This window comes from Alternaria triticimaculans (genome assembly GCF_023758025.1).
Source record: "Alternaria triticimaculans strain BMP 0046 chromosome Unknown scaffold_1, whole genome shotgun sequence".
NCBI lineage: Eukaryota > Fungi > Ascomycota > Dothideomycetes > Pleosporales > Pleosporaceae > Alternaria > Alternaria triticimaculans.
In genome coordinates this window covers 1,310,994-1,337,487 of record NW_026055958.1, presented here as the reverse complement: position 1 = coordinate 1,337,487, position 26,494 = coordinate 1,310,994, and the positions used below count along the sequence as shown (strand labels likewise).

The 26,494-nt window shown below is 54.2% G+C and overlaps 9 protein-coding genes across 9 annotated transcripts; 5 read left to right on the top strand and 4 right to left on the bottom strand.

Annotated features, from left to right (window-relative positions):
* Positions 1-2,384: 2,384 nt before the first annotated feature.
* Positions 2,385-5,179, bottom strand: J4E78_000460 (uncharacterized protein; the record flags this gene model as incomplete). The annotated part of the gene is made up of 5 exons (XM_049361124.1): positions 2,385-3,370; positions 4,357-4,390; positions 4,442-5,017; positions 5,106-5,137; positions 5,176-5,179. The coding sequence occupies 5 exons, from the start codon at positions 5,177-5,179 to the stop codon at positions 2,385-2,387; spliced, it is 1,632 nt and encodes a 543-aa protein (XP_049226407.1).
* Positions 5,180-5,791: 612 nt separating this feature from the next.
* On the bottom strand, positions 5,792-6,355 carry J4E78_000459 (uncharacterized protein; the record flags this gene model as incomplete). The annotated part of the gene is made up of 1 exon (XM_049361123.1): positions 5,792-6,355. One exon carries the CDS (start codon positions 6,353-6,355, stop codon positions 5,792-5,794), a length of 564 nt encoding a protein of 187 aa, XP_049226406.1.
* A 313-nt stretch (positions 6,356-6,668) lies between these two features.
* J4E78_000458 (uncharacterized protein) lies at positions 6,669-7,245 on the top strand (the record flags this gene model as incomplete). The annotated part of the gene is made up of 3 exons (XM_049361122.1): positions 6,669-6,718; positions 6,851-7,080; positions 7,193-7,245. 3 exons carry the CDS (start codon positions 6,669-6,671, stop codon positions 7,243-7,245), a joined length of 333 nt encoding a protein of 110 aa, XP_049226405.1.
* Positions 7,246-7,519: 274 nt separating this feature from the next.
* Positions 7,520-7,797, top strand: J4E78_000457 (uncharacterized protein; the record flags this gene model as incomplete). The annotated part of the gene is made up of 2 exons (XM_049361121.1): positions 7,520-7,670; positions 7,715-7,797. 2 exons carry the CDS (start codon positions 7,520-7,522, stop codon positions 7,795-7,797), a joined length of 234 nt encoding a protein of 77 aa, XP_049226404.1.
* A 426-nt stretch (positions 7,798-8,223) lies between these two features.
* Positions 8,224-9,183, top strand: J4E78_000456 (uncharacterized protein; the record flags this gene model as incomplete). The annotated part of the gene is made up of 2 exons (XM_049361120.1): positions 8,224-8,835; positions 9,148-9,183. The coding sequence occupies 2 exons, from the start codon at positions 8,224-8,226 to the stop codon at positions 9,181-9,183; spliced, it is 648 nt and encodes a 215-aa protein (XP_049226403.1).
* Positions 9,184-9,372: 189 nt separating this feature from the next.
* On the bottom strand, positions 9,373-14,325 carry J4E78_000455 (uncharacterized protein; the record flags this gene model as incomplete). The annotated part of the gene is made up of 1 exon (XM_049361119.1): positions 9,373-14,325. The coding sequence occupies one exon, from the start codon at positions 14,323-14,325 to the stop codon at positions 9,373-9,375; it is 4,953 nt and encodes a 1,650-aa protein (XP_049226402.1).
* Positions 14,326-15,243: 918 nt separating this feature from the next.
* On the top strand, positions 15,244-19,591 carry J4E78_000454 (uncharacterized protein; the record flags this gene model as incomplete). Its single annotated transcript, XM_049361118.1, has 2 exons — positions 15,244-18,666; positions 18,728-19,591. 2 exons carry the CDS (start codon positions 15,244-15,246, stop codon positions 19,589-19,591), a joined length of 4,287 nt encoding a protein of 1,428 aa, XP_049226401.1.
* A 905-nt stretch (positions 19,592-20,496) lies between these two features.
* Positions 20,497-22,176, bottom strand: J4E78_000453 (uncharacterized protein; the record flags this gene model as incomplete). Its single annotated transcript, XM_049361117.1, has 1 exon — positions 20,497-22,176. The coding sequence occupies one exon, from the start codon at positions 22,174-22,176 to the stop codon at positions 20,497-20,499; it is 1,680 nt and encodes a 559-aa protein (XP_049226400.1).
* Positions 22,177-23,119: 943 nt separating this feature from the next.
* J4E78_000452 (uncharacterized protein) lies at positions 23,120-24,915 on the top strand (the record flags this gene model as incomplete). The annotated part of the gene is made up of 3 exons (XM_049361116.1): positions 23,120-23,964; positions 24,016-24,249; positions 24,324-24,915. The coding sequence occupies 3 exons, from the start codon at positions 23,120-23,122 to the stop codon at positions 24,913-24,915; spliced, it is 1,671 nt and encodes a 556-aa protein (XP_049226399.1).
* Between the last annotated feature and the right edge of the window lie 1,579 nt (positions 24,916-26,494).

The following is a 26,494-nucleotide window of genomic DNA, read 5'->3' as shown; positions in this document are numbered from 1 at the left end:
GGCATGAGGAAGGAGTCTTGTCGGCTATGATTGCGTCTTCGGATATGTTTATATTGCGCATGTTTTGTGAGTATTTGGTAGATGGGCTAGTTGTTGCTACCCTGGACATATAATAGACATTTCAAAAACAAACATGCAGTCTGACATTAAGTGATTTCTCGCGAGTGTTTACAGCCCGGCAAAAGTCCAGAGTAAATTGCCCTCCTCGAAACCTTGGAAGAGGCGTTTTGTGTATCATCGAGAGACCCGGAGGATGCATCCCAGATGCAGCCAGCTGACCAGTTCGCCCGCAATCCTTTAAAGCACCGAACGAGAAGAGAACCCACACGAACCGCTCAGTAGCCACTCACGATTACTCACAGCGGTACGGCACGCAAGCCTTTCCATGCATGCTCGACGTGATATTGTCCGAGACAAATAAATCACGTCGATAGTCGTTCGGTCGACCTACTCTCCCCTAGGGACATCCCTCCCCCATACGTTCGCAAAGCGGAAGGCGGACAGATGACAGGCCGGGAGAGCCTGGTCTCGCGTGGCTGAATACCACTCATGTCTACGCGTTGCGTGCCTGGTGCCTGACTACCCAGCTCAGGCACACAAGGATGATTTGCTTTTCAGGGTGGGTAAGGTGTGGGTAGTAAGGGGCGAGGGGGGGCGCACCGCACGCAACAGGGCAGGGTATCAAAGAAGGCCAGGCACACGACTGCAACGCAATGCAATGTTGTGCGACGCGACGCGACCCGACGGTTGTTGGGGGTGGTGGGCAGAACAGGCTGATTGTGGTTTAGACACGATTGCCGGAACGGCTGGCCGTTGGAGACCGAAATTACCCATGCATGCATGTGGCATGTGGCACGCGAGACGAGGCACGCGCGGAAAGGACCCCAACCAACCCAACTGCTGCCAACCAGCCCCCGAAGGCGTCGAAAACGGTAAAACCGTTACGAACTTAGGAGTAGTCGGAAATGGCCCCCCTCCCTCCCTCCCTCCGTCATCCAAAGCAACGTAAGAAAAACTCTCCGAAGTTGCAGCGATGGTGCTTGGAGGGCATGTCACACTGGGCGGGATATGCCTAGTTGGCTTGTCAAAACTAAACCAGAGATGGGCTGACATATCGTTCGCTTTTCGCGCTGACGGCAGTTCCAAGGCTCTTGGTATACTCGTGTGTGAAACAGATGCTTTTCTCCGTCTGCGCACTCTACCTGCAACAATTTTCCTTCTAACCAACGCCTTCTGTCCCGTCTCGCAGCATCCCAGATCAATCCTCCGCAATGCCAATTCCGCGACTACGCAACCTGCATCAAGACTCGAGTCGTCCTGTCCACTCGCGGCCGCCCCGATGCTAATACTAAGAAGAACCGAACTCCCAAGACCTTCTCCACTGCAAGTCTGCAACCTAGAAAAGTGAACTAACTAATCCGAACCAACTACGTCGCTAGCTAGTAGCTACTCCACTTTCCAAAAAAACTCCGGGCACCCAAAGCCAGCCAGTCACAAGTTGGCGAAGCCCACTTTCCGCACTACTAAACAGCTAACCCGACGTTAACGTTAATCTTCGGCGCGACTTGCCAAACCGTTGAAAGTATTAGCACCGCCGACCGTTTTTTTGCTGCGTCGTTGATGCTCGTTTCCCCGTCTTGGCTCTCGTGTGCAGGATGGTTGATTGAGCTCGTCCTCTGTTAGATGCACGGAGCGCCGTTGAATGATTGAATGAGGCTGGCTGATCGCGTGCAGCTAATAAGCTAGTGTTTTAGCCATTGCGGGGCAAAAAAGCTTTGCCTTTTACTATTGACACTGTTAGGGCGTCTACTACTACTGTAGATGAGACTTTTCGACGCGTCGAGATCCGGGTTCTAGGAAGGCGTTTGGGCGGTTGCTGTCATGCGCTTAGGAGAGTGGGGTTGCAGGTGCGTGAACGGGGACGGAACTAGTGTGTCTGTCTGGCCGATTCGGTGGCTTTGATAAGCTGCAGCGCATCGTCATCTCCCTGGTTGCAGTCTTTGGTGATCTGGATGCTTTTACTGTGAGTAGGCTGTGGATGGATTGGCTAGGTGGGGGCGGTTCGTTTGGCTTTTACGCAAGAGAGATTTGACGTGTTCGATGGGCTAAAGTGTGATAGCATTTGGGAGGACTGTGTACCAGCTTCTTGTCACCACTAGCTAAGCAAGAACCGTATAGAGTTTCGATGAATGATAGAAGTGTAGCTAGTGCGAAGCATATCGCGACTCCATGCGAGTAGACGAAGATACGGATACTTCGATACTACCTGCTCTGCAAGAGACATCTCCACTGCTAACCCCCCCTGCGACATGGTAGTTTCATTCGAGGTACATCGTACAAGGCGTAGCTCACAGTCAGTGCCCATGACTTCAATTCTGTGCTTTTCACCTCATAGTCTTTCTCGCGCGCCTCCCACTCTGCCCAGCCATCCGCTGAGCATGCTCCGGCATCTCAACTGCGGTCACTGCACGTGCGCGACTGCCACCGTCTGTCCCTCTTGATCTCATAAGCCTTTCCTGCTCTTGCGTCAGTCGCAGTCTCTCTCGATCCGCCTCATGCACAATAACGCCGTCGACGACGCTGTACTTACTGATGTCCGGGTCATCGTAGTCGTCCGAGTCGTCTTGTACTATGGGTCGAGCAGCGCGAGACTTGGCAAGATACCTGTCGCCATTGAAGCGAGAGTCTGTCCATGAAATCAATCCAGCGCCGTGTTTTGGGGATGTGATACCAGAGTCTGAAACGTCGGCCAGCATTTCTACGTCCTCTGCAGCGTTGCCAGGCGCCGGTGTGATTGACATGGCCCGCATGCCACCTCTGACTTGCTCGAAAACTCCAGCTTCAGCTGTTGCTCTCTCGCGCTGGTTCGCTTCGTCGATAGCAATGCTGGTCCGAGTTTCTAATTCGGCTTCGCTGAGCTGCGTAATCTTTGCAGATGCATCAAGCTTGGCTTTTCGGGGTGAGCGCGATACCGTTGCTCCTTGAGTCTTTGACGTAACAATTTTGGACCTCTGAGACGCAGGTGTCGGTGTAGATGGTGTCGTCGGCTGAGGCTTTCTGGTGGGCATACGCGGTGGGGTAGTCGGTAATGCCACATCAGCTTGGCTGTTGACCTTGGGTTTCGATTTCTGCAAGCTCGTGAAGCCAAAGCCATTTTTTCCCTTGTTGTACACACCTTTTGAGGCAAGAGCTGGTGGTAGTGGTGGAGGAAGTTTAGCCTTCTTTGTCGCCGGCCTAGATGTCTGCTTCTTTATAGGCTCAGGAGCATCGTCCATCATGACAGGGGAACTAGGCTCCTCATCATCAGACGGCGGGGCATAGTCACTCTCCTCATCGCTGCTGAGATCCACCACCTTCCGCTTGCCTCTGCCTGAACGGGAAGAGAAAGAAGTATGCGATACGACTGACGCATCGCGTTGACTTTGCGAAACACTCGAGGCGCGATTAGTAGGCGTAGAAGTAGATACCTGCGACCCAGCCCGAACACCCCTAGCAACCGCAATACTATCTTTGGTGGCACTGGCTGGGAGGAATGGCCTTCTGAAGCCGGGAGTCTTAGGAGTGGTAGGGGTAAGTGGCTCTGCGGTTGGGGTGCGAGGGCTCTCTTGAGTGGATACGAGACCAGTATCTTGAGGTGATGGAAGCATGTTTGGAGTGTGTTGCTGTGGTCTTGTTGGAGCTATGTACACGTTAGTTCAGTCACTACAAGATCGAAGACAGCAAGCTTACTACGCGGAGCTTCATGCATCATCGTGTCCATACCATTCGAAACCGATCTACGAAGGTCGCTCTCCAAGTTTTTGGTTGCATGATCCGGGACAGAGTCAGGACCAAACCTGTCTCTACGTCCAAGGTCTTGCGAAGACTCGATTGAGCCATTTAAATAGTAAGCATGGCCTGCACTTCGCAAAGCTCCGTGGTCGTCTCGAGGAAGGCCATGGAAAGCTGACTCCCGGAACATTGATAACTGGCCTGATTGGTAGCCTATACTTTGTTGCGATTGAAAGTTGTCTGGCTGGTGGGCTTGAGAGAGCCTCGAAGAAGCGAAACCGCTCGTCGACTGTAGGCGTTGTGAAGCAGAAACTGTGGGGGTAGCCCACGGAGAGGAAGCCGATAATGGTCTACCTCCAACATTGAGTACTGTTCCTTGACGGGCATCTGACATGCGAGGCACATTTGCCCAGTTGCCAAAACCCACGCCCCCAACCAGGTTCGGCTGTGTACTGAGGACAGCTGCTGGCGCATGCTGAGAGGCGACGGAGTTCGAGACGTGCACACTGGAAGTATTACTGTTACTTGTACATAGTGCCGGCGGTTGTGTAGATGGGTACGAGGGTTGCTGAGTAAAGCCATGACGCTCATGGTTCAACTGCTCTGGCTTTGGCGTGTCCTATATCAATCAGTCTTGGGAAAGGAATGCTTTTGCCATTTGCCGACTTACCACGTTTCCGATCTTGTCAGACAAGCTGAGAGGGTCTTTCGCGACAGGTCCTTGCCCAGCTATCTTGAAAATAGGCTTCTCCTTTACCAACACTGGTTCATCATCATCCTCGTCGGAGCAAAGATCAATGATCGTGACGGCGGCCTTTTTGTTCCTGGGTCCTGCTACCGGTGTGTTTGCGTTGCTGGCTGGCTTAGATATGGATGGTGCTTTGGGCCTCGGCGCCGGCGTCTTCTTGATGGTGGGAGCAGCTCTCGGTGGTGCAGCAGCTGGGCGACGATTTGCCTGACTCTGGACACCCGTCTTAGGCCCAGTAGCCGTGTTACCAATGTTTTTCTTCTCCCTATTTGCTGCCGCGTTGGCCTTGCTCCAGAACTCTTCCTCTTCTTTCTGGTGTTTTGCGAGAATAATTGCTCGCTCCTTGTTGACGTTGTCTTGAAATTTGGCAAAAGACTCCGTCGCATACCGTTGGAAGCCCTTAAGTTCAGCTTCGTGCTTTTGTCGGAAAGTGAGCCACTGTTTGTCTGCAGCACTGACCTCGGGGGGTTTCGATGCCATGCTAAGAGTCGCAACGCGCTGAAGTCAAGGCAAAGATATTAAATACTGTGAGGTAAGAGATTTCGTTGCGAGCGGGAGAAGGTGGGTAGATGGAGTGGTGATATACCAGCTTGGACAAGGTGAAGGTGAGTGAGAGATCTGCGCGATTACAAACGGGACCAAGGTAAAGGCGCAACTCATGGTGACCACAGTTTTGAGGATGCGTAAGTAAGGTAAGACCTCTATGTTCATGGCTTAGGCTTGCAGGTAGGGTGCCTTGAATAATAGGTAAACGACGCCGAGACGCAAACGACGAGTATCCACTTTTGACCTAGTGGCTGTTTGTGACCTAGGATGCTATATAGAGAGGGATTGGCTGCGCGCAAGCCCAATGCAATATATCAGTCCAGTACTGTGCGTATCAAAAGATGCGTGCGCGACAGAGACTCCATCGCATCGACTCTCAGGATATCGATCCTCCTGTTCCCAATTATCATAACCCATACAAAACGCGAGGTCGACTTCGGCTAGGTCTAATAGCCTCGCGGGCATGAGTAGCCATACACCTACTCAGTGCAAAGGCTCGCAACTAGCTCGAAGGCTCCCGTTGCTGCCTTCCTTGTCTCAGATTTGCGTCGCTGCGAAGGGGATGTGAGACCTTTCAGCAGTCATCTGGTCGAGACTCTCCAATCAGGTCGCAATAATCTGAACTGCTCGTGTGCCGTTCACCATGCTCTCGGGTATAAGATGGGTCCTCGCGCCTGTGGTCATCTCCATTCTTGAATCGGTGATTCCGTGATGCTTTCTCTCCCTTCATAGATATTTCTTCGCGGCAGTCGCAACTCTCTGCCTAAACACTGGGCTCTTGATGACTTCCCCATTGCCCACGGCAAAGAATGGATTCATAATAGTCTTGACCCAAGCCTCGTATACGTCGACCATGAAGTTCTTAACAGCTTCTTCCGTGGCTGGACTGCTGGGGTTGTATAGACCAGCACCTCCTCCCAAAGCAGCTCTTCCACCCGCTAGACTTCCCCTCGCGCCTCCAGCACCTCCACTTGTCAGCCCCAGGCTTTCGTCTCGCGGTCTTGTGAGTAGGAGGAAGCGTGTATTGCCGCCGGTGATCCAGCACGACACGAAGCAGTTCTGGTATTTGTCGATGTGCTTAAGATACATGGGCGCGGAACCACTGGATGTAGAAGGGCCCCATTGTACTTCCTCGACTATATCGAGAGACGAGTGTAGAATGAACGGGACGAGGGCGCGCTCTGCGGGGGTATAGTTCGCGACACCGGTGCCGCCGCTGCGTGAGGTACCGAAGTCGTGCGTGAAGAGAGGAACATCGAGAGGCGACAGAATGGAGAACGTGTATGACATGGTGAGGTATGAGGTTGTACGTCGGTATACGTGTGGAGTGGTTGGCGTGCGCCCCGTGGTCCAGGTGGGGATGCGTGATCTAGCCTAGTACAGTCTTTCTGGCTTTTACCGATGTCGAAGATAAAGGCACCAGGATTCGTAATTCGTATCGTCGTAAGAGTAGCTTGTGTTTAGCTGTGCAACGTGTGGGGTGTGTCGATGAGCTTCCCCACGCTAATCGGCATGTCTGCCAAGAAAGTCCGCGGGAGTGCCTTTCGAAGAATATCGCGACTTCGATTGCGCAACCCAGCATCGCCAACCCCAGCACGTCACCATGTTCGGTCCATTCCGCCTCACAAACCCGCTATCGGGTGGTCTATTATGGTGCGACTCCCTGCGTTTCCCGAACTGTCACCCGCGCGCAATTGCTCGTCGTCGCCATCGCATTTTCTGCTCCGACGCATCTTCCACCAGTTGGGACTCGATATCTGGCAGTCCGTGCTGACAAAGCTATAGGAAGATACCATGGCGGCTATCCAGACACCAGAAGTACAGGCAACGCGAGCGCCTACGGCACGTTGACACTGTGGTCGGCACAATCGATAACGCACTACGACGCATGGGACAGAGCATGAAGAAGGTGGAGCGCTGGAAGATGGAGATGCCAACCGAGGCGGAGATGCTGCCCAAGGACAAATACACCGTTTTCGACCGTAAGGTGAAGAGGTATCGAAAGGGAATACACAGTAAGTTGCATACTTCTAGTATTTTGGGACAAAGCTTGGTGGCAGCCGAATGAAAACGGGGAACAGTCATGATAGGTTACATTCAGAAGTTGCAGTTACTGACATTTGACAGAGGTGCCAAAGTGGACAAGAGTCAGTCAACGACTGAACCCTCCAGGTTTCTAGACGGACCACACCGGGAACGACGGTCGCGTATGTGTATACCATGTATTACTGTACAATTTGCATCAGATACGGCGCTATGGGAGGAAATCAATACAAACTTCTCAAATCTGTACCGGCAGCTTGCGTCCCATGCGTGCAGATATCAATATGGATCATTAGCGAGTTGGGCATCCCCTTGCATGCAGATCGGCCATGCATGCTATCGCATGTACTCATCCATGTTTCTACGCCCTACCTCTCTCTCCAGGCTGCTCCTTCCCAATATTCTCCAAACATGTCAACGTCACCTGCATTATACACTCTGACAGCAGTGGAAGCACTGGAACTGCTCAAAGCCAATACCATCACAGTGGAGACCTATGCACAATCTCTCCTTGACCGCATCCGCGACCGGGACGATATTGTAAAGGCATGGGCCCATCTCGGTGAGTCTTGCTCTGCCTATAAACACGTCTCGATCTGAGCAAAGGCCAGACCAGCAGCTTGTTCTACGCCGAGCTCGTGAACTTGATCAAATACCAGAAAACCAGAGAGGACCGTTGCATGGAGTAGCGATAGGCATAAAAGATGTGATGAACACGAAAGGTCGTGAGGTACAGTTCTTTGCATGCCAGATATTGACAAGCCCCAGACACGCCCACCCAACACGGCTCTCAGATATACGAGGGACACCAATCTGGCTTCGACTCATCGGCTGTTGCCATTCTACGAGCTGCAGGAGCTTTAATCTTCGGTCTGTCAATTCACCTTCCCTGTGAATGATTGTTGACGTCTCCCACAGGCAAGACAACGACAACAGAATTCACAATAACAAATTGCGGACCTCCGACCACCAATCCCCACGACCCATCTCGAACCCCAGGCGGCTCCTCATGCGGGTCCGCCGCCGCAGTAGCCGATATGCAGATTCCGCTTGCTTTGGGCATACAGACAGGCGGAAGCGTCATCCGACCAGCAGCCTACTGTGGGACATTCGCCATGAAACCCACGCACAACGCCATCTCAACCTCGGGGCAAAAGATTGTTTCTTTTACATTCGATACTATCGGCTTCTTCGCTCGCAGCATGGCGGATCTGCAGTTACTGGCAGATGTCTTTTCCCTCTGTGACGACCAGCGCCCAGGAAAGGTATGCTTGGACGATATCTCAGTCGCTCTTGTTAAGACACCGATGTGGTCACATGCTGGACCTGGTACTATGAACGCCATGGAGAAAACAGCCGCCATCCTGCAAAACCACGGTGTAAGAGTGGAAGAGGTGTCCCTACCGGATGTCTTTGGTGACGCAGACAATCTAACGCGCTCTCAAAACGCAATTATCGACGCTGAGGCCGCCCTCGCTTTCCACGAAGAATACCGTCTACACAAGGATGGTTTGGACGTCTCAATTCGGAATCTAGTAGAAAACCACTCCAAACACGCTGATGCAGAAAAAGAGAAAAGCGAAGCACTGGAAAAGCACACGCATCTACGTACACTATTCGACACGATAGCGACCAAGTATTCTGTCATCATCGCGCCAAGTGCTGTAGATGAGGCGCCGGTGGGGCTTAACGATATGGGGAGTCCGGTGTTCAATACGATGTGGACGGTAAGTTGACTTTGTCACAGGTGGTAGATAAAAACGAGTTTGACTTTTATCCAGGGTCTGCATGTGCCGGTGGTACATGTTCCTGCTTTCGTGGGGTTGCATGGTATGCCCGTTGGTGTTTCTGTTGTTGCGGGAAGAGGGCGCGACGGGCATCTTCTTCGGATCAGCAGAGTTCTTGGAGAGGTTCTTATGGCTGAGGGAGGGTGGCGGTCGAAGGCTTAGGATCTTAGTCCGTGCTAGGAAGGCGATTGGGTTGTGGAGTAGCGAGATAATTGGACTTCATGCGTAGTTGACCACGACATTAATCGATAGACCAATGGACACAAGATCAAGTTCACAGGGCAGTAGTGTAGATGAATGTAACGAGGATGAGCAGCGTGAGATTCATGCTAACTGGCTATCTGCCTAGCCCGCTGACAAAACGATAGACATGCCTTCTAAACCACCCAGTGAAAGCAAATGCATAATGAAAAGGATATGCAGCAATTCCACTCTTGCACGCAAAACAACAACACACCGACCGACGAACCCACAAAACTAAGCAGTCTGCGTGCCTACGTCAACACCCTCAACGCTCACCGCAGGAGTAGCAGCAGACGCAGGCTGAACGGGCGCTTTCCTCTCCCCAAAGTTGTGCAACCTCTCTCCTATAAGATATACCTCATCCCTAACGACCAACCTCCATCTCACGAGCAGCCTGACAACCGCCGACGAAGCCCACATTACCACCAAAGCAAGTCCCACGGCCGGGAAGCTGAAGCGCCAGAGTAAGTTCTTTGTCGCTTCGTTCGCATTCCGGTATAGCGTTCGACTCGTGACAAACGCCAGACTGGATGGAACGGCAATAGCGACGAGGAAGAGCGCGAGCACGGGAATGAGGAAACAGCGTGTCGCGATCTTGGCGTTGGGGTAGAGCCAGCCATCTCTGATGACAGCTTTGAACGCGCGTGCAGGCCGGGAATTGCGGTTCGCGAAGACGAGGCGCGCGGCGAGACGAGAGTACAAGAAGCCGAGGGTCCAGTCTTGGATGACGTGGACGACGTGGGGTTCCTTGGGGCCGAGGTAGGCGTGCAGCGGCATGAGGAAGTAGAGTTCTAGGAGGACGGCGAAGAGGAAGGGGATGGCGAAGATGAGGGTTGCCCAGACGTATGAGAAGCGGAGGGCGCGGCCGCCGACGCGGGAGGTGGTTGCTGCAATGTGGTGGAGTGTGGACATGGGATCTGGGATGGATCGATTGAGCGACGAGATGAACTTGAAGGCGTGGTAGGCGGAGTAGCCGATACTGGCGAGCGTGTAGACGCCGAGGGAGAACGCGTGGATGTCGTTCATCTCAACGGTCGGTGGGAGGAAGAGCGAGAAGAGGTAGCGGCCGAAGAGGAGGGGTAGGATCGTTACGCTTACTCCTGATAGACCCATGAAGATCCATATCGTGACGATGAAGCAGAGAATGCGCACGCGGAACCATGGTGGGATGAATACCATTGACACGAGATCAGAGTTGTGCACTCCACCCTCATTCTCTCCATCTTTGCGCACGTTGTCGCGGTCGACTTCGACGAAGACAGGTTGGCCCTTGGGGATGCGAGCTTGATCGGAAGCGGGTGCACGAACGTATCGACCATCATCGCCTTCTTGCGCAGGTACCTTGTCGCCGAAGAGGAAGTTGGACAGGCGAAGGAACCCAGCGCACTTCTGGAAGCACCATTTGTAGATGGTATGCAGACCCTCGCTAGGCTTGTAGAATTTGATGATGACCGGCGTGAGGAAGTTGTAAAAGAGAAGGTCGAGCGGAAATTCCAGCGATGGTGCTTCGGTAGTCCAGTGGATTGGCAGCACGTTGGTAGTAGCACGACTCAAGGTCCATACGACACCGCCGAGGCATACAATAACGAGTGCTCCATACACAAGAGCGCTGAAGGCGATCTTGCGAAGTTGAGTCGTAACGCTACGCTCTAGGACGTCCCGAACAGGATGGAAGGTCGGATCATCTGGGTCGCGGATGAAGTAAAGCACACCCTTGCGCATGATCTTGCGGCACATGGACACAAAGAGCGCGAAGTGGAACATGTAGCAGGTACCGATGAACCAATGCACAAATCCAGATGTCCATGGACTCTCTCTCGCGAACTGCCACCGGTTGTACAGCGTAGCGTTCTGGAATAATGGGAGCATGGCCAAGTCGAGAAGCAGCCCGCAGTACAGCGGAAATGCCAACATTTCGATACTAATGATAAGGATCACCTTGAGCACACCTCCGGCTTGTTGCAGTACATCAGAAAGAATGCGTTCGATCCTTTGTCCTTGCTGTGACGAGCTGAAAGGTGTGCCGCGCCTGAGATATATCGCACCAAGAAAAGCGAAGAACCCATAGCCAGCAAGTATTGCAATCAGGCGGTCACTCGCCGTCCATCGCTCCAATGCAGTATATGCTGCAGCGGTGCTGCTATTCGAGTCTAGATCAATGGTGATCTTGTATGACTTGGCCGTCCAAAGCCATGAGAGCAGAGAACTGCACTGGCCGTAGGTAGTCGTAAAGATATCTTGAATTAACGAGGGAAGGCGTCCAAGGACCCTCAGCACAAGCTTGGGCGGTGAGTCTGCTGAAATTTCCTCGATGATGGCGTTTGCAAAGCTGCTCGTTTCATTGAGCGCAAATGAGGTCGTGTTCTGCAGGCTTCGTAGTGAAGCGTGTGCGTTGAGCGTGAATTGGGTGTAGCTGGGCTGAGACGATAATGGCGAGTCCATGAACATCTTGCCAATACGAACCATCGCACTCTCTGCAAGGGAGTATGCTGGCGTAGATACTGCACGGAGTGGACCATCTATGGTTTGAGACAGTTTCCCCAAGGAACACAGCTTGACCAGACTGGAGATGGCATAAGAACTCCAGTACGTCGTACCAGCTACGAGGAAGAGCGTAACGTCGACTATGAAGTCCGTTACTGCAGCGACCGCCTGTAGAGGGATTTTGAGGAGTTCGATAGGACTTCCCACCATTATTATGACGAACTTACCCCAGAGATAAGGAACCCATACAGCGCACGCCAATGTGCAGGTGATCAGCACGGCACTGAACAGGGCGTTCTGGAAAAGACCGACAATAGGCCCTTGCATACCAATGAGCTCAAGTATACCTTCCAGGTCTTCAGCGTCTTCAATCGCTTCCTGGTCGTTGACATCTATGCCAGCTTGTGCAGCAGCAGCAGCAACTTCAGGATCTTGGGGCGCAGCATTGCCATGATCCCGCGGCTCATTCCCTAAGAAGGGCACAAAAGGCGCTTCGTCTGCCAGATCGCGCACGATATGCTCATCGTTGCCTCCCTCTTCGACAGGTTGAGCCATCGGGGCTATGTCTCCAAACATCCAGTCCAATACTTGGTTCACTGGGTTTTGTGGAGGTTGAAGAGCTGCTGGTTGTGCGTTGGCTGGAACCGCAGGCTGATCGTCCGGGTTCTGCTGACCCACTTCAGAATGCTCCTGTTCTTCGCGGGTGGTCGAGTCTTGGTCAGGTTGGCTACTGCTGTTGTCGACTTCAATCGTAGTATCGACCGTAATTGAGTTGTCTAGATGAGTAGAACTGCTCTGTGCAGAAGACGTTGACTCGGGTAGATTATCCTCCACACTGGCGTCGACGGCCTTAGCTTTACCCTTGTCGTGAACATGTTCTCCTTCCAGCGCTTGGTCGGAGTCATCTTCTACAGCCTCAGGGACTTGCTGCCAGCTTCCACTGCTGTGCTCGCTACCCGGTTCGTGGTCGGATGCAGCCTCGGGTCCTTGATCGGCTCTTCGGTCTGCGTTGTCGTCGTCTTCCCACGATTCGGGTACGTTTTCAGCACTTTCCTCGTTCGAAGCTGACGATTGTGGTACGTTCTCGAAAGACCATGAATTACCCTCCTCTAGGCCGCGACGGATTTCTGTCGCGATGAAGGATCTATCGCGTGCTGGCATGTTTGGTCTGTGCGAAGATGAAGACGATTCGGAACCTTCAAGATCTGGCGCTACGCCTGAAGGTTGGTGGAGTGACGAGGTTCTTGCAGGAAAGCTTGAGCTGCTAGCCTCGCCGTCTTCCATCATTGCTCGCTCAATAGCCTCGTTAAAGCTCTGGGATGGAAATCCATCGTCATAGGCATCCACAAGCTCATCCGATTGCATCATTGACCTCAAATCACCCGAGAGGCCTTCGCGTACTATGTTGCGAACAAGCTCGTCGCGTTCTCGGCGGAGCGAGGAAGACCGGCGAACGCGGCGTATCGTAGGTTCGGCAGTCTCAGGCTCATCATTCTCGCGAGCGAAGTCTCCAGGGGCAATTGGCTCGTTTTGGTCAGCATTTTCAGGTTCATGAGCTTCTTCCACATCCGCGGCCTCCCCAGCCACTTCAGCGTCCAAAGCATCTAGAGCGTCTTCCAGCTCGCCCTCGTCAACGACCACGTTGTCAACGAGAGCCTCCTCTTCTATGATGGCAGCCCTCTGCGCAGCATGGTTGTCACCAAGAGCAACCATGTTGATGACAGGTTGTTGCTGGACCACCCACTCCCTGATCAGGAAGACAAGGATAAACGCCACGACAACGAGTAGAGTGATGATCTGGCCCTCTATCACGTCAACAATAAAGCGATTGGCGCTTTGAGACTGGAACCAGTTGAAGAAGGGGACATCGGAGAGAAGCGACGGACTGCGAACACCGAGATGGTCTGAGGTAGTATTGGAAACGGTGCCGTTCTTGTCAACGACAGATACGTGAGTAGTTATTCTGTCGGATTGTGCAAGCTGGGAAAAGGGGAATGGGACCCCGAAGAAGACTCGTTTGGCATAGGTCCAGAGGATGGATTCGCTAGTCGTGGAATTGTTTGGAGTATACGTTATCTTTATGGGCCCGACGGTACTTGCCACATGCACAGTCGAGTTGTTGCTCTTGGCGGTATCGAGTGCAGAGCGTATCAGGTCGATATCGCTAGGGGCCAGTCCTCTACCGGTCGCGGGCATTACCGACGTCTCAGGTGTGTCGGTAAACATGTCTTGTGACCAGCCACCATCGCCGACCCAGAACAGGCTGCGCCATACGACGCGCATGCACCAGGGTAGTAGGAAGAGCCAGACGGCGCCCACCAGGACCCCTCGGCACCAGGTTGCGAACATGTTGAGGACGTGCAGAGCGGCGCGGCGTACGAAGACGGTCGTGGGTATGCGATTCGGCATGCCGGGGTGGTATAGTTTGGTGAAGCGGAAGGATGTCTTGCACAGTTCGCAGTGCTTCTTCTGGGTGTGGGACAGCCATTCCATCAGGCATTCTTGGTGAACGTATTTGATGCTACCGCTGCACTTGCAGGGAAAGAACAGAGGCTCTTCGGCGGTGCCTTCCCCGCGACATATCCGGCAGGTGTCGGCTTCGTCTTTGTCCATGGCGCGCTCGTCGGAAGTCTGGGGGGCGTTGTCGTGCGCGGAGGCATCGTCGAAGAGCCCCGCGGTGAGGGGCTCGGCATCGGTGGCCATGGCGGAGGGAGATTAAAAGTATACGCGTGGTAAGAGGGGGGTTGTATCGAATCGGAAGATATGGTTCGGGTTCGGGCAGATGCCGCACAAGTCGATCTCAAGTAGGCATCGGAATCGCAGCGAGGGAGCGGCGTGAAGAGGACGGGCGTGCAGTGCTGCGCGATGGAGGACAATGCAGATGCAGGCAATTAGGGACGTGAATAGACCTGGGGGGAAAGCGCACAAGGGTGGATGCGGCCGGAACCGTGGTTGCGTGCAGCAGCTCTGGCGACGGAAGTGGTGATGTCGCCGCCGCCAGACAGTCTCGGTCTTGGCAGTCGAGCACCCCGGGCCCCTGGCAGAGCGATGTCAACCTAGCCACACTTAGTGCACGTGTAGGGACAATTTATTATTTAGTCTGGTACCTGGGACAAGCGATCGGATTTGCACATGCATGGCGTGTCTTCGGTGCTTGATCAGCGTCACAGGGTCCTACAGCACGGGTGAAGGCATCCAGCCCTACATGAGACGACGCGAACCGCAGGGGCAGCCTGAGGCACTCAAAATGTCTGGGACTGGGAAATCGCGACAGGCAGACTCTATTTCCTCTGTCATCTCTCGCGCCCTATCGCGTAATTCTGCGCTCTCTGCCGCCTATCGCATGTCCAAACCTTGATCTTGCTATCGTGTTCCCGCGTCCGCACGTGCAATTACATCACTGCTGCAGCTCGGTTGTCGTCCCCCCAGCGCTAACAGACAAGTTACTTCGAGCAGCCATCGCCATTATTCAAGAGACATCCACAACCCAGACGCTGCCGCCTGTCGCTGATTTTTGTACGTAGCCAGACCCCGACTTGCTGCGGCAGTACCACTAATACGCACACGCAGAAGCTGGTCAGCCACACAGCGTCACCGCTTCATCGTCCACCACACGCGAGCATGGCCGCCCAGGCCAACGGAAGGGCGACCAAGTCCAAACAAAATGGCAGCCTGAACGGGTCCGCCAATGGCACCGCCAACGGCCACGCAGAAAAGACGCAGCTCACCTCGAGGTCGGCTCGCTCGCGGAAGCCCAGGCGGAGTCTCGTGGGCGCCTTCACGAGCATGGTTGCGAGACTCTCCACGTGGTATCTCATCATCACCTTCCTCTTCCGGTGTCCTACATCGCTGCACCAGCTCAACCACGACTCCCCACGCGTATGCAAGCCCTACTTGCAGACCCGGTCCTTCGCTGCGCCCTATGTCGACCCCTACTACGAGACCTACGTCGCCCCGCAGATTGAAAAGGTCAAGCCTTACACGACGCCCATAACCACATTCGCCCAGGACCACTACGCAACCTACGGTGCACACAGGGTTGAGCATGCCAGGAAATATGCAGAGGCCCAGTACGAGAAGTCTGTCCAACCCCAGCTGCAGAACGCCCAAAAGCAAATCAAGGGCCAGTACGACGTATACCTCGGCCCTCATGTCAACAAGGCGACTGATGCTGCTGCCCCGTACTACAACGACCTCAGGACTAGCTCCGAAGAGATCTACCACCTGACACTGCTCCCGGCCTACGAGCGCTCCAAGCCCTACCTCCAGCAGGGTCACGCATACGGCCACCACGTCCTCGTCGACATCGTCTATCCCCATGTCCACACCGCAAAGGATGCCACCTGGGCTTTCCTCCTCCGCACTGTGTGGCCCCAGCTGCGCGTGCTATACGGCGACAACGTCGAGCCCCAGTTGGTCCGTATCTCTGAGCGTCTAGGCCGCTACAGGGACCAACAGAAGATCGAGTCTGTCGTCTCCGCCGTCGATGCTGAGACAAGCCTCCCATCTCAGTCCACCAAGGATACTCCCACCATCGCAAGCTCCTCTGCCTCTATTGTCCCTCCCAGCTCTACTGAGGGATCTGGCTGGGGTGTCCTTGATGACTTCTTCGGCAGCGAATCAGCCAGCACAGCCGCCAACGAACTGGAAGCAAAACCAACCAAAGTCAAGCCCTCTGAGCCCAAGCTCACAGGTGCCGAACTACAAGAGAAGCTCAACCAGGATCTCCGCGACTGGCAGACCAAGTTCGCTACAGCCGCCGACAAGGGTTCTGAAGATCTCGAGGTACGCGTCGCAGAAATCACAAAGCGACAGGTCGACAATGCCGTCAATGGACATGGTCAGGCTCTGGTCGTTAAGCTAGAGGAGACTGCCGACGCGACTATTGCTAAGCTGAAGAGCTACATCAAGAAGACTATTCAATCTCTTCCAGAGGATGCTTCAGACGCGGATCTTGAGGCTGCCTACGAGGACTGCGGCGCCAAGACCCGCGAGTTCGGTCTCACTGTCAAGGAGCGCGCTCAGGACATCCGTGTCTGGAAGGCATCATACGATCAAGAGACTGACTCCCTGGTACAAGCTGCTGTCAGGAGCACTGTCGAAGTACTTGAGAAGATCCACAGCCTTGGCCTCCAAGAAGTAGGCATGCGATGGGCGTGGACTGATGGCGTCACATACAAGGACTGGCAGAACTACCACAAGCTGAGGAACACGCTCAACGAATGGCAGGCCGAAGTCGAAGCCGTTGGTAACAGGCACGAAGGCCTTCGCGTGGCCCATGAAGAATCCAAGAAGCTTGAAGACAAGGCCATGGCCATTGCGTCGGACATGGTTGCCGAGCTAGTACGCTTGAAGGATGTTTCCAAGTCTAAGATCTGGGCCGGCGATGCTAGCGATGATTTCTCTGACAAGGTCTTCGCGCCTCGCGTCCGCAAGGCTGCCCAACAAGTTATGGACAACGTTGAGGGTGCATCGTCCCAGATTGCCGAAGCGATCCAAGGCAGCTCGACACCGCTTGCTGAGAGTATCGCATCGTCTGCCAAGGACATGTACTCCGACCTCTCTTCACAAGCGTCCGAAGCTGTTCAGGGTAGCTCAACACCTCTTACCGAAAGTATCGCATCTTCCGTCAAGGAGGCAGCATCCAAAGCATCATCGCAGGTCTCTGAGGCCGTATCAGGTAGCTCTACCCCAGTTGCTGAGAGTGTGGCATCTTCTGTCCAGCAAGCTGCATCTGAGGTTTCGTCTCAAGCGTCTGAGGCTATTTATGGTGAACCTTCATCCGAGAGCCTGCTATCTCAAGCTTCATCCAAGGCGTCTGAAGTTATTGATGACACCGCATCGAAGGCCTCCGCAGCCTACGAATCGCCTAAGAAGGTCTGGGGCGGGGCCAATGCGCAAATCATTGCTGAAGCCCGCGAACCTGTACTTGATGAGCCGCTGGAAGACGATGACGAAGTCGTCGACACCTATTCCAGCAAAGTGCAAAGCGTGGTTGCCGACGCTGGCGACCGAGCAGCTGAGATGAGCCGAGCAGTCAGCGAAGCGCTCCTCGGTCCTGCCAAGACGCAAGGTACCGTCGAGTCTGCCTCGTCGATCGCAAGCGAGCAGTATGCAAGTGCTCTTGCTGCTGCATCAAGCGTCTTGTACGGTACCGAGCAACCGGCTGTTGAGAGTGCGACCAGCGTCATCGCCGACAAGTATGCTCAAGCTGTGACTGCGGCATCATACGCAATCTACGGTACCCCAACGCCGACAGCCATAATCAAGACCGTACAAGTCGAGGCAAACTCGCGATACAACGATGCTGTTAGCGCTGCGAGCAAGCAGTTCGAGAATGCGAAGGCCCAGATGTCTCTTCTGATCTCTGGAGAGCCCCAGCCTGCGCACCAAACCATGCTTTCTTACTTTGAGAAGGCCTACTCCGACTCCCTCGCAGTCGCTAGTGAGAGGTTGTCGAACGCTATGCAATACACTGAATCAGTGAGGAGCTATGCAGCAGGCCCCACCCAGGGTTACTTCGAGTCGGTCTCCTCCATCGCATCATCTCGCCTCGCTGAAGGCCTCAGCCAGGCTTCTGCACAGTTCGCCGCACCTCAATCCACCGGTGTCGCTGACAGCGCTCGCCGACAGTACTACGAAGCTGTGGGCCTTGCGCACGCCCGTTATTCCGAGTTTACTGATGCTGCATCGAGCGCTGTATACGGTCCCCAGCAAGGTACCATTGAGTCTTTGGCTTCGGTCGCCTCCGCATCAGCCGCTTCTGCTGCGTCTGCTGTATCTGGATCGGCCGAGTCTGCCGCGTCGTACGTGTCTGGTTCAGCACAGTCGGCTGTCGCCAACGCCCAAGCTGCCGCTGAGTCTGCCGCTTCCCAGGTTAGCTCTGGTGTCATCGGTTCAGAAACCCCCTGGACTGAGTCGGTTGCCTCCCAAGCCAGCCAGAACTGGGAAGCACTCATTGCTCAGGCCAGTAGCCAGGTCTACGGCCAGCCTACACCATGGGCAGAGTCTGTATACTCTCAAGCTGGCGCTTACGGTGCTCAGGTAAGAACTTCGTCCGATGAATAAACTGCATTTGAGACATATGCTGACTTTGTACACGTAGGCTACTGCTGCCGCTGCTGCACAATATGCCGAGGTCCAGGCTCTTATCTCAGAGCTTGTCATTGGAAAGGAGCCTGACTTCACCGAGAGCGTCATGAACCGCTTCGCCTCCGCTTACTCCACGGGTTTACCCGCAGCCATGGCCTCTGCCCAGTCCTATGCCAGTGAGGGTATCAACGCTGCTAGTTCGTACGCGGGCGACAGTTACGATGCTGTCACCGACGCGGCTGCTGACGCGTACGCTTCTGCTTCGTCAGTCGTCAGCGCCGTCTTCACTCCCCCGGCCATGATCGAAGATGTTTTGAGCCAGGCTAGCGCATCTTTGGATCTCGCTGTTGAGAGTGCCTCCGTCGCCCTCTACGGAACGCCCAAGGGTGCCGCTGAGCAGGCCAGCGAGTCAGTTGCGAGCGCTTACTCATCCATCCAGTCTCAAGTGAGCGAGAAGCTCTACGGAACACAATCAGCTCAAGATAGCTTTTCGTCAGCCGCGGCATCCGCCCAAGCTGCTATCAGCGAAGCCATTTTCGGCACGCCTACAGCAGGCGACTACGTCGCCTCAGCCACAAGCAGTGCCGGTGATGTATACAGCTCAATCTCGTCTGTAGCCAGTGTCAACGCCGAGTACGTTGCCTCTGCCGCTAGCGAGAATGCAGCCTACATCTCTTCAGCAGCCAGTTCCGCCGTCTATGGACCTGAGCAAGGAGCCATGGAGTCTGCCAACAGCCGCATCGCCGACGCTGTAGCTGCCGCCAACAGCCGCATTGCGTCCATGTACGCAGCTGCATCTGGTAGCGCTGAGGAAGCTGTCAGCAGTATCTCCAGCGCCGCTACTCAAGCCACCCAGGCTGTGAGGGATGAGTTGTAGACTGGGTTGAGGAAGCTTGCTTCCCATATATCCAAATCATCAACATACTCTCAACAAATCACAACATAGCACCCTCGCTACAACACGACACCAATATGTCATCACCCCACCCCCACCCCCACCACCACAATCGTAACGACCAACCACCCCTACACAACCTCATCACTATCATCTCAAACAAATCACACATCACCCACAAGAAACGCCAGTTGATCTGGCCCACGAAACCACGGAACACGGAAAGGAAGGAAAGGAAAATCGGAAAACCAACGAGGTAATGCCTATGTATGTAGCTATGAACCAGTCTCAGTCTCTTGTCTCTCTATCTGCTCTTGCGTTTTCTCGGGATTAGCCAACAGGATTAGCCGACTGGATTCCGCTTTTGTTCTTATGCCAGCAAGCAAGTTCTAGCGTTGTAGTCTAGTTACTAGTTCGTTTTTCTGCGACGGAAGAAGTGGACAGAGTAATGTGATATACCCTTTTCGTTCGATTGAGATGTGTTGCTCTATGTGCTGTGCTGTGTTGAGTGTGATTGAGAGTGAGGTTGGTGGTCGATGCGCGTCACATAGGTTTGAGGTGAAAGTGTGGGGAGAGAATGTCTTTGATTATCGTGACTTCCGTGCCATCATGTATTGCTTTGTGAGTGTTGCTACATACAAGGTCATTAACCTTCATTCGAGCGGAGACCTCCATCATCGTTCCATCCATCACTGGTATACCCTTTCCAAAGTCTGTACATCCAATCCATAACATCAATCTCTCGTCGCGCTCGCTGTACAAAGTTGAAACCCAGAGGTTCAAAGAAAGATCAAGTCGCTCTATCAAGAAAAAGCCCAAATAACGCCAAGAAGGGGGTATGCAATGCCGAATCATACTACTGAAGAGAAAGGAGCGAACGGACGAGTTTAGTCGCTGTCGCTCAAACTATCCCTTCGTCCAACAGCGCGGACACCACCACGACGGTAGCCATCCATGACATCTCTGCCGCCCCTCTCCCTCCTCGCGTTAGTCGGGACACCGACTTGAGACACGCTCTCCATGGGGTGCACACTGCCGGCCTGGCTAAGACCGGGGATGTGGCACGGGTAGCTCATGTGGCCCTGAGAATCACCGTTGGTAGTGGTGAAGATGTCAGATGCAGGGGGAGCAGGGCGCGAAGTGCGGTGTTGCTTGCGAGGCGACTCGGAGGTAGGACGCGAACGCGAGCCTGAGGGGCGGGGACGAGACTCGGAGGTTGGGCGGCCGGAGCGCGAGGTGCGGTCTTGGGAAGGGCGGTCTTGAGACGGGCGGGCTGAGCGAGAGCGGGGCGCGTGCTTGTTGGGGTCGGAGTAGAGGGACTTGTCGGCGTTGGGACGGTAGTCGGAGTAGTAGCTTGACTCGGTGACTTCGGAGGGGGCGCTGCGCTCGGTCTTGGGGGCGGCCTTTGGAGGGGGCGGTTTGGCGAAGTCAGAGGTAGAGACGCCGGTGTAGACGGTTGCGGTGTCGTCGTCGCCGGTGGTGAAAGAGTATGCTGCGGAAGGAGGAGCACGGCGAGGTCCAGATGGGGCCTTGCTCCTTGTGGGAGCGCGTGTTGGTGTGCCGGCTTCAGAGGGGGCGGTGTACTCGGTGTAGGCGCGGGTGTAGTCGCTCTCGGGGGAACGGTACTCGATCATGGGACGGGTGACTTCAGCCATTTCGGGAGCCTCAGAGGGTGTGCCGTGCTTCTTGGACTTCTTCTGCTCTTCCTTTGCGCGCTTGGCCTCTGCCTTTTGTTCTTCCTTGCGGGCTTTGGCTTCAGCGGCTTCCTTCTTGGCGGCTTCCTTTTCGGCGGCTTTGGCCTTGCGCATGCGTTCCCTTGCGCGCATCTCCTTGGCTTTGGCCTCCTTCTTGGGATCCTTGACTTCTTTGGCGTCCTTCTTGACAAGCGGTGCGTTACTAGAGACCTGCGAGCCGCCGACTTCAGAGGGTTGAGAGCCGGAGTAGTCGGTGTACATGCCATCGCCAACGCGGTTGAGGCCACCAACACGGGCAGCCTTCTCCTCGCGGTACTTGCGGAGCTCAGGGTCTTTGTAGTCGTTGGTGTGGTCGCGGCGGTGCTTCTTATGCCTTCGTCCGTCTCCGCCACGAAGGCCGCCCTCGCCCCTCTCGGCGTCGCGGTATTCGTTGGGGTCGACACTGGTACCAGACTCATCCGTGTAGTTGAGCTCGCTCTGTTCGCCGAAGTAGCTACCGCCGTGGACAACACTGCCGCCGCCGAGCTTGGTGCTCTTGGTTGCGTTGGAGAGAGTCTTGCCGTCGGGTCCCTTGCGTCTCAGCACCGTTGACTTGTAGTCCTCCCAGTCGTTGTCGCGCCACTTGAAGCCACCGTTCTTGGCCCAGAAGAAGAACCAGATAGCTCCGAGGGCGAGTCCGACACCGATGAGAGCAAACAGAGCTTGGAAGCCGGGTCCGGAGAGATCGTTGGGTGGTCGTGCGCCTGCTGAGGCGAGGTTCTTGTATGGCTCAGGTTGGTCACGCTTGACCATTGACTTGGCCAGCTGCAGAGCATTCACGGCCATGGGCGAGAGTGCCCGCTCGTCGGCGGCAATGTCGGGATGGGGCGCCATGGTAGGCGAGAGGGTGGTGGTGGTGTTTTCGCAGGTGCAGGTCGATTATAGCGAGTCGAACAGCGAATGCAACTGGCAGAAAGTAGTCAGAGAATATTCTGTAGCGTTGGTAGCAATGTGCAGTGTGGGGTTTGGAGCGTGGAAGCGTGGCTCCCGTTAACTTTTGGTTTGGAGCGTGTTGGGTGCGGGTGGCTGGTGGGCAAATGCAGGAGGTTAGGACGAGGTTGGGGACGCGAGCCGACGTCACCCAAACAAAGTCGTTGATGCAGCAACAGCACGGCCGCCAACTTCAATCAACTTGACCGCCACGCGGCGTCCCGCCATTGATTGGAGGTCTGTCTAGTCCAGACGGTACAGCACACCATCTCAACAATTGTCCTCTTTTTCTTTACCGCTTTTTGACGCGACGCGTAGAAATGAAGTCGGCGGTGAGGCCACGCGCGCCAACGATCGCCTCCGCGAAGAGCCCCATAAAGGGCTTGCAGCGCCCTGCAGCACGCTTTTGCGGGAAGTCCACATCCCCGGACTAGTCTCATGTCTTGCGCAACCGTAGTAACCGTCGTAAGCTCAGCAAAAAAACTAGCGCCTTCGTCCCTTCTCTTGTACCTGCATCCGAAGCATACTCGTAAGAACAGCCTTGGCAACCTGTGAACGCCATGCGCTCAACTCAATGGATGCGACTGCATCACTGACAGCTGACAATGAATACATCCTCTTCTTCCATGCTTCTGCCGATGATCGAAGTTCTCGACCCAGATGTGGACCCTGACTTTTGACATGTTGCCCGTCATAGGGCGTGAAGCTAGTCACCGAATAATTTCCTCTACCACAGTTTTCAGCGAATCTACTAGAAAAATATGAGCATTGTAGTCTTCTCAAGACCTTCTTTCTTTTTCAAAACTCGAACAATCATACATTGATATCCTGTTGAAGAAGTGGAAAGATGGCGACGCAAACGCAGACCGTGACCGAGGTCTTCGAGCTCCAGCCAACACCCAAGACCACAACAATAAAAACCATCTATCATCCACCACGGCCATCGCAAGAAGTATCAAGTTATGATCACCGCATATCCGACACCGAATCTTCCACCACGCCATCTGTCACGAAACCATCCACCCTCCGCACCTTCCTTACAATCTTCACCCCCTCCTTCGTAGGCTTCATAGCCAGCTTCACCAACGGCATCATCACAGTCGGCCTCCCCTCAATCGCACGCTCCATCGCGTTAGAACGCTCTCTTTACCTATGGCCCTCTTCCGTCTACGGTCTGACATCCGGTGCCGCACTTCTCATCGCTGGCTCTGTAGCCGACATTGTCGGTGCTAGACCTGTCGAGCTCACTGGGATCACCTTCCTCGGTGTCTTCACGCTAGCATGCGGGTTCGCGCAGACCGGCGGGCAGCTTGTTGCTTTCCGGGCTCTTCAAGGTGTGGCGCTTGCGTTGCATTTACCCGCCTCTGTTGCCATCATTACTGGTGCTGTGCCGTCTGGGAGAGCGAGGAATCTTGGCTTTGCGTGTTTGGGGTTCAGTCAGCCGCTTGGTTTTGCTGTTGGACTGGTGTTGAGTGGTGTCATGATTGAAAGAGCGGGATGGCGGTTGGGGTTTTACGTAACTGGAGGGTGTACGTTGGCGGTCGCTGTGGCTGCCATCTGGACACTCCCAAAACTTCCTACTCAAAACCAGGATGGTGTGGTCGCGCTTTGGAAGAAGGTTGGTAGGGAGATTGATTGGGTTGGTGGTATGATATCTAGTGGTGGACTGGCTATTCTTGCCTATGTCCTTGCGTATGTGTTCTTCTTGTCATCCCATACTCCAGAAAAGCTAACAGCACATAGTATTATCAGCGCGGACCTGACAAGCATTCGTTCAGCTGAGACAGCTTCACTCCTCGTTGTCAGCATCCTCCTTCTCTGCGCCTTTCCAGCCTGGATGCACTACCGTGAGCGACGTGGAAAAACAGCCCTCGTACCGAACAAGCTGTGGAACAGTCTCCCCTTTACCAGCACGTGCATCATGGTCGCACTCTCTTACGGCGTCATGAACTCCATTGAGCTCTTCTCCAGCCTGTAGTACGTATCCTCCAACATCATCCACCATCTTGCTGCGTAACATGCCAGAAGTCCGTGTCTAACCCCAAGTCCAGTTTTCAAGAAGTCCAGCACGCCTCCATGCTAGCAACATCCCTCTATCTCCTCCCCAATCTCCTAGCCGGCGTCCTAATCCAAATATCCGTCGGACTGTTCGTCCACCGCATTCCTGCCCGCTGGCTCGTCGCCGGCTCCGCCTTCATCTGCGCCATCTCGCCTCTCCTAATGGCCGTCGTGCCGCCAACTTGGAGCTACTGGAAACTTGCTTTCTGGGCACAGATGTTCGCCCCGTTCAGTGCCGATGTCTTGTTCACTGTCGGTCTCATCATCGTGAGTGACAACTTCCCGGAGAAGACGCAGGCGCTCGCTGGTGCTGTGTTCAATACTGTTGCGCAGTTTGGCATGAGTTTGGGCATGGGTAGTTGCCAGGTTGTTGCACTGGGGGTTCAGGCTAAGAGCGGGAGTACGGGTACTGATGGCCATGGTGATGGTGATGATGGCGGGGCGTTTGAGGACCAGGATGACGTGGCTGTGTTGAAGGGGTACAGGGCGAGTTATTGGCTTATGTTCGGGTATATGGTCGTTTGTATGATGATCGCTGTCGTGGGGCTGAGGAAGGCGGGTAAGGTCGGACTGAAGAGAGAGTAACCGGTTGACTATACCGCAATGCTGTCGGGAAGCACTAATGCCGTTCCGCAGCCGCTTGAGGTCCGAAAGAAGGTCAAATAGACCATTTGCCACGTAACTCAGACAAAACGGGCAAGTATATGAAAAGCAGCGTCGGACTCCACACCGTGTACGTTACCAGGTAGTACACCAGCCACCATGCAAGAAAGTGTTTGAAGTTCGTCGTTATTCCACCTTGTCTTTCTCCCACTATCAAATTGACAAGGGGCACCTGGCAGTATACGTTCCACAGGCACAGTGGTACCATCATGTAGAAGATGTGGAATATCTTTGCGCTGGTCAATTGTGAAGGTGTCGGCCGTATCATCATCTGTACATAGGCCGAGAAAGCGCAAGCGGCGTTGATAACTAGCGACGACATGGCGAAAATGTGGGAATGTGTGTTTGGGGAGTCTGAAGAAGATGAAAAAAGGTTGTGTGGAAGAAACGCAACGAAGAGTGACGATTAGCCAAGATCATGTTCAGGTTTTGCGGTGGCTCTACCAAGTTTCGCATATACCTTATGTTACCCACAGCCATTCTTTAGCGAATCTTGCGCGATTACAACGAAGGCCATAGCGATTCGTTCAGTATGCCACGTTCTTGGTTGGTCTTCCCGCTAGAGCTTGAAGGAGCGAACGGAGTAGGGTGCGCGTCGACATCTCCATACTCCAAGATGCCTCAATCCACCTTGTACACGAAAAAAAACTGAACAGCCCTGGAGGTCTGCGGATTACATTGAGACAAAAACCTGTAAAGTAGGTAATCTGACGTTAACGTAGGCTCTAGGGTGTTTAGCTTTCATTAGGTTGACGTGAATCGATGTGGATAATAGAAACACGAACGATCGTTGCGCTCCATGGCGTTGCCATGATCGCCGCCAAGACAACACGTGCACCCCGCCCCGCCACAGCGAACCTCGGAACGCTTCACTGCTCCTGCGCAACCTTTCCAACTCGTTACACATGACTTAATGGCTCAATACCTAGGTACACAACCACGATGTGGAGTCGATCATACAGTTCACCAGATGACCACTCACACTCTACAACAAACACACCGCGTTCAGTGGTAATAGCGCCTCCGCAGCCCACCTGCCCGACTGGCATTAATCTCCCACGGAGCAAAGGCTCGCCCAGGAAGCTGTTTCCATTGCGATGGTAATTAATATCCCAAGGCCACGATAAGCTCGAAGGCGACCCAAGCATCATGCGCCTAGACGGATCAGCAGGGGACCAAACCGCCATAGCCAGCGAACTGCCTAAACCAGTAGGCACGTAAACGCCAAGGTTCACCGTCAACGAATGGTCGCGCATTGGTGTTTTTATGATCGTCTCTATCTCGAATTTAGCAGCACCCGATTCCAGGATCTTCTCGTGCTCGTGCTCGTTGCGGGGTGATCCGATTGCAATTATTTTGTTCTTTGGTTGGTTGGGTACATGATGACGCTGATTTGTTGGCCCCATTCAAACCAGGAATCAAACGCATGAATGGCCTAGGAGTCTACATTACCCTAGGGACCACCCAAACTTTGGTTTTCAAACTAATGTAGTCTGCAGCA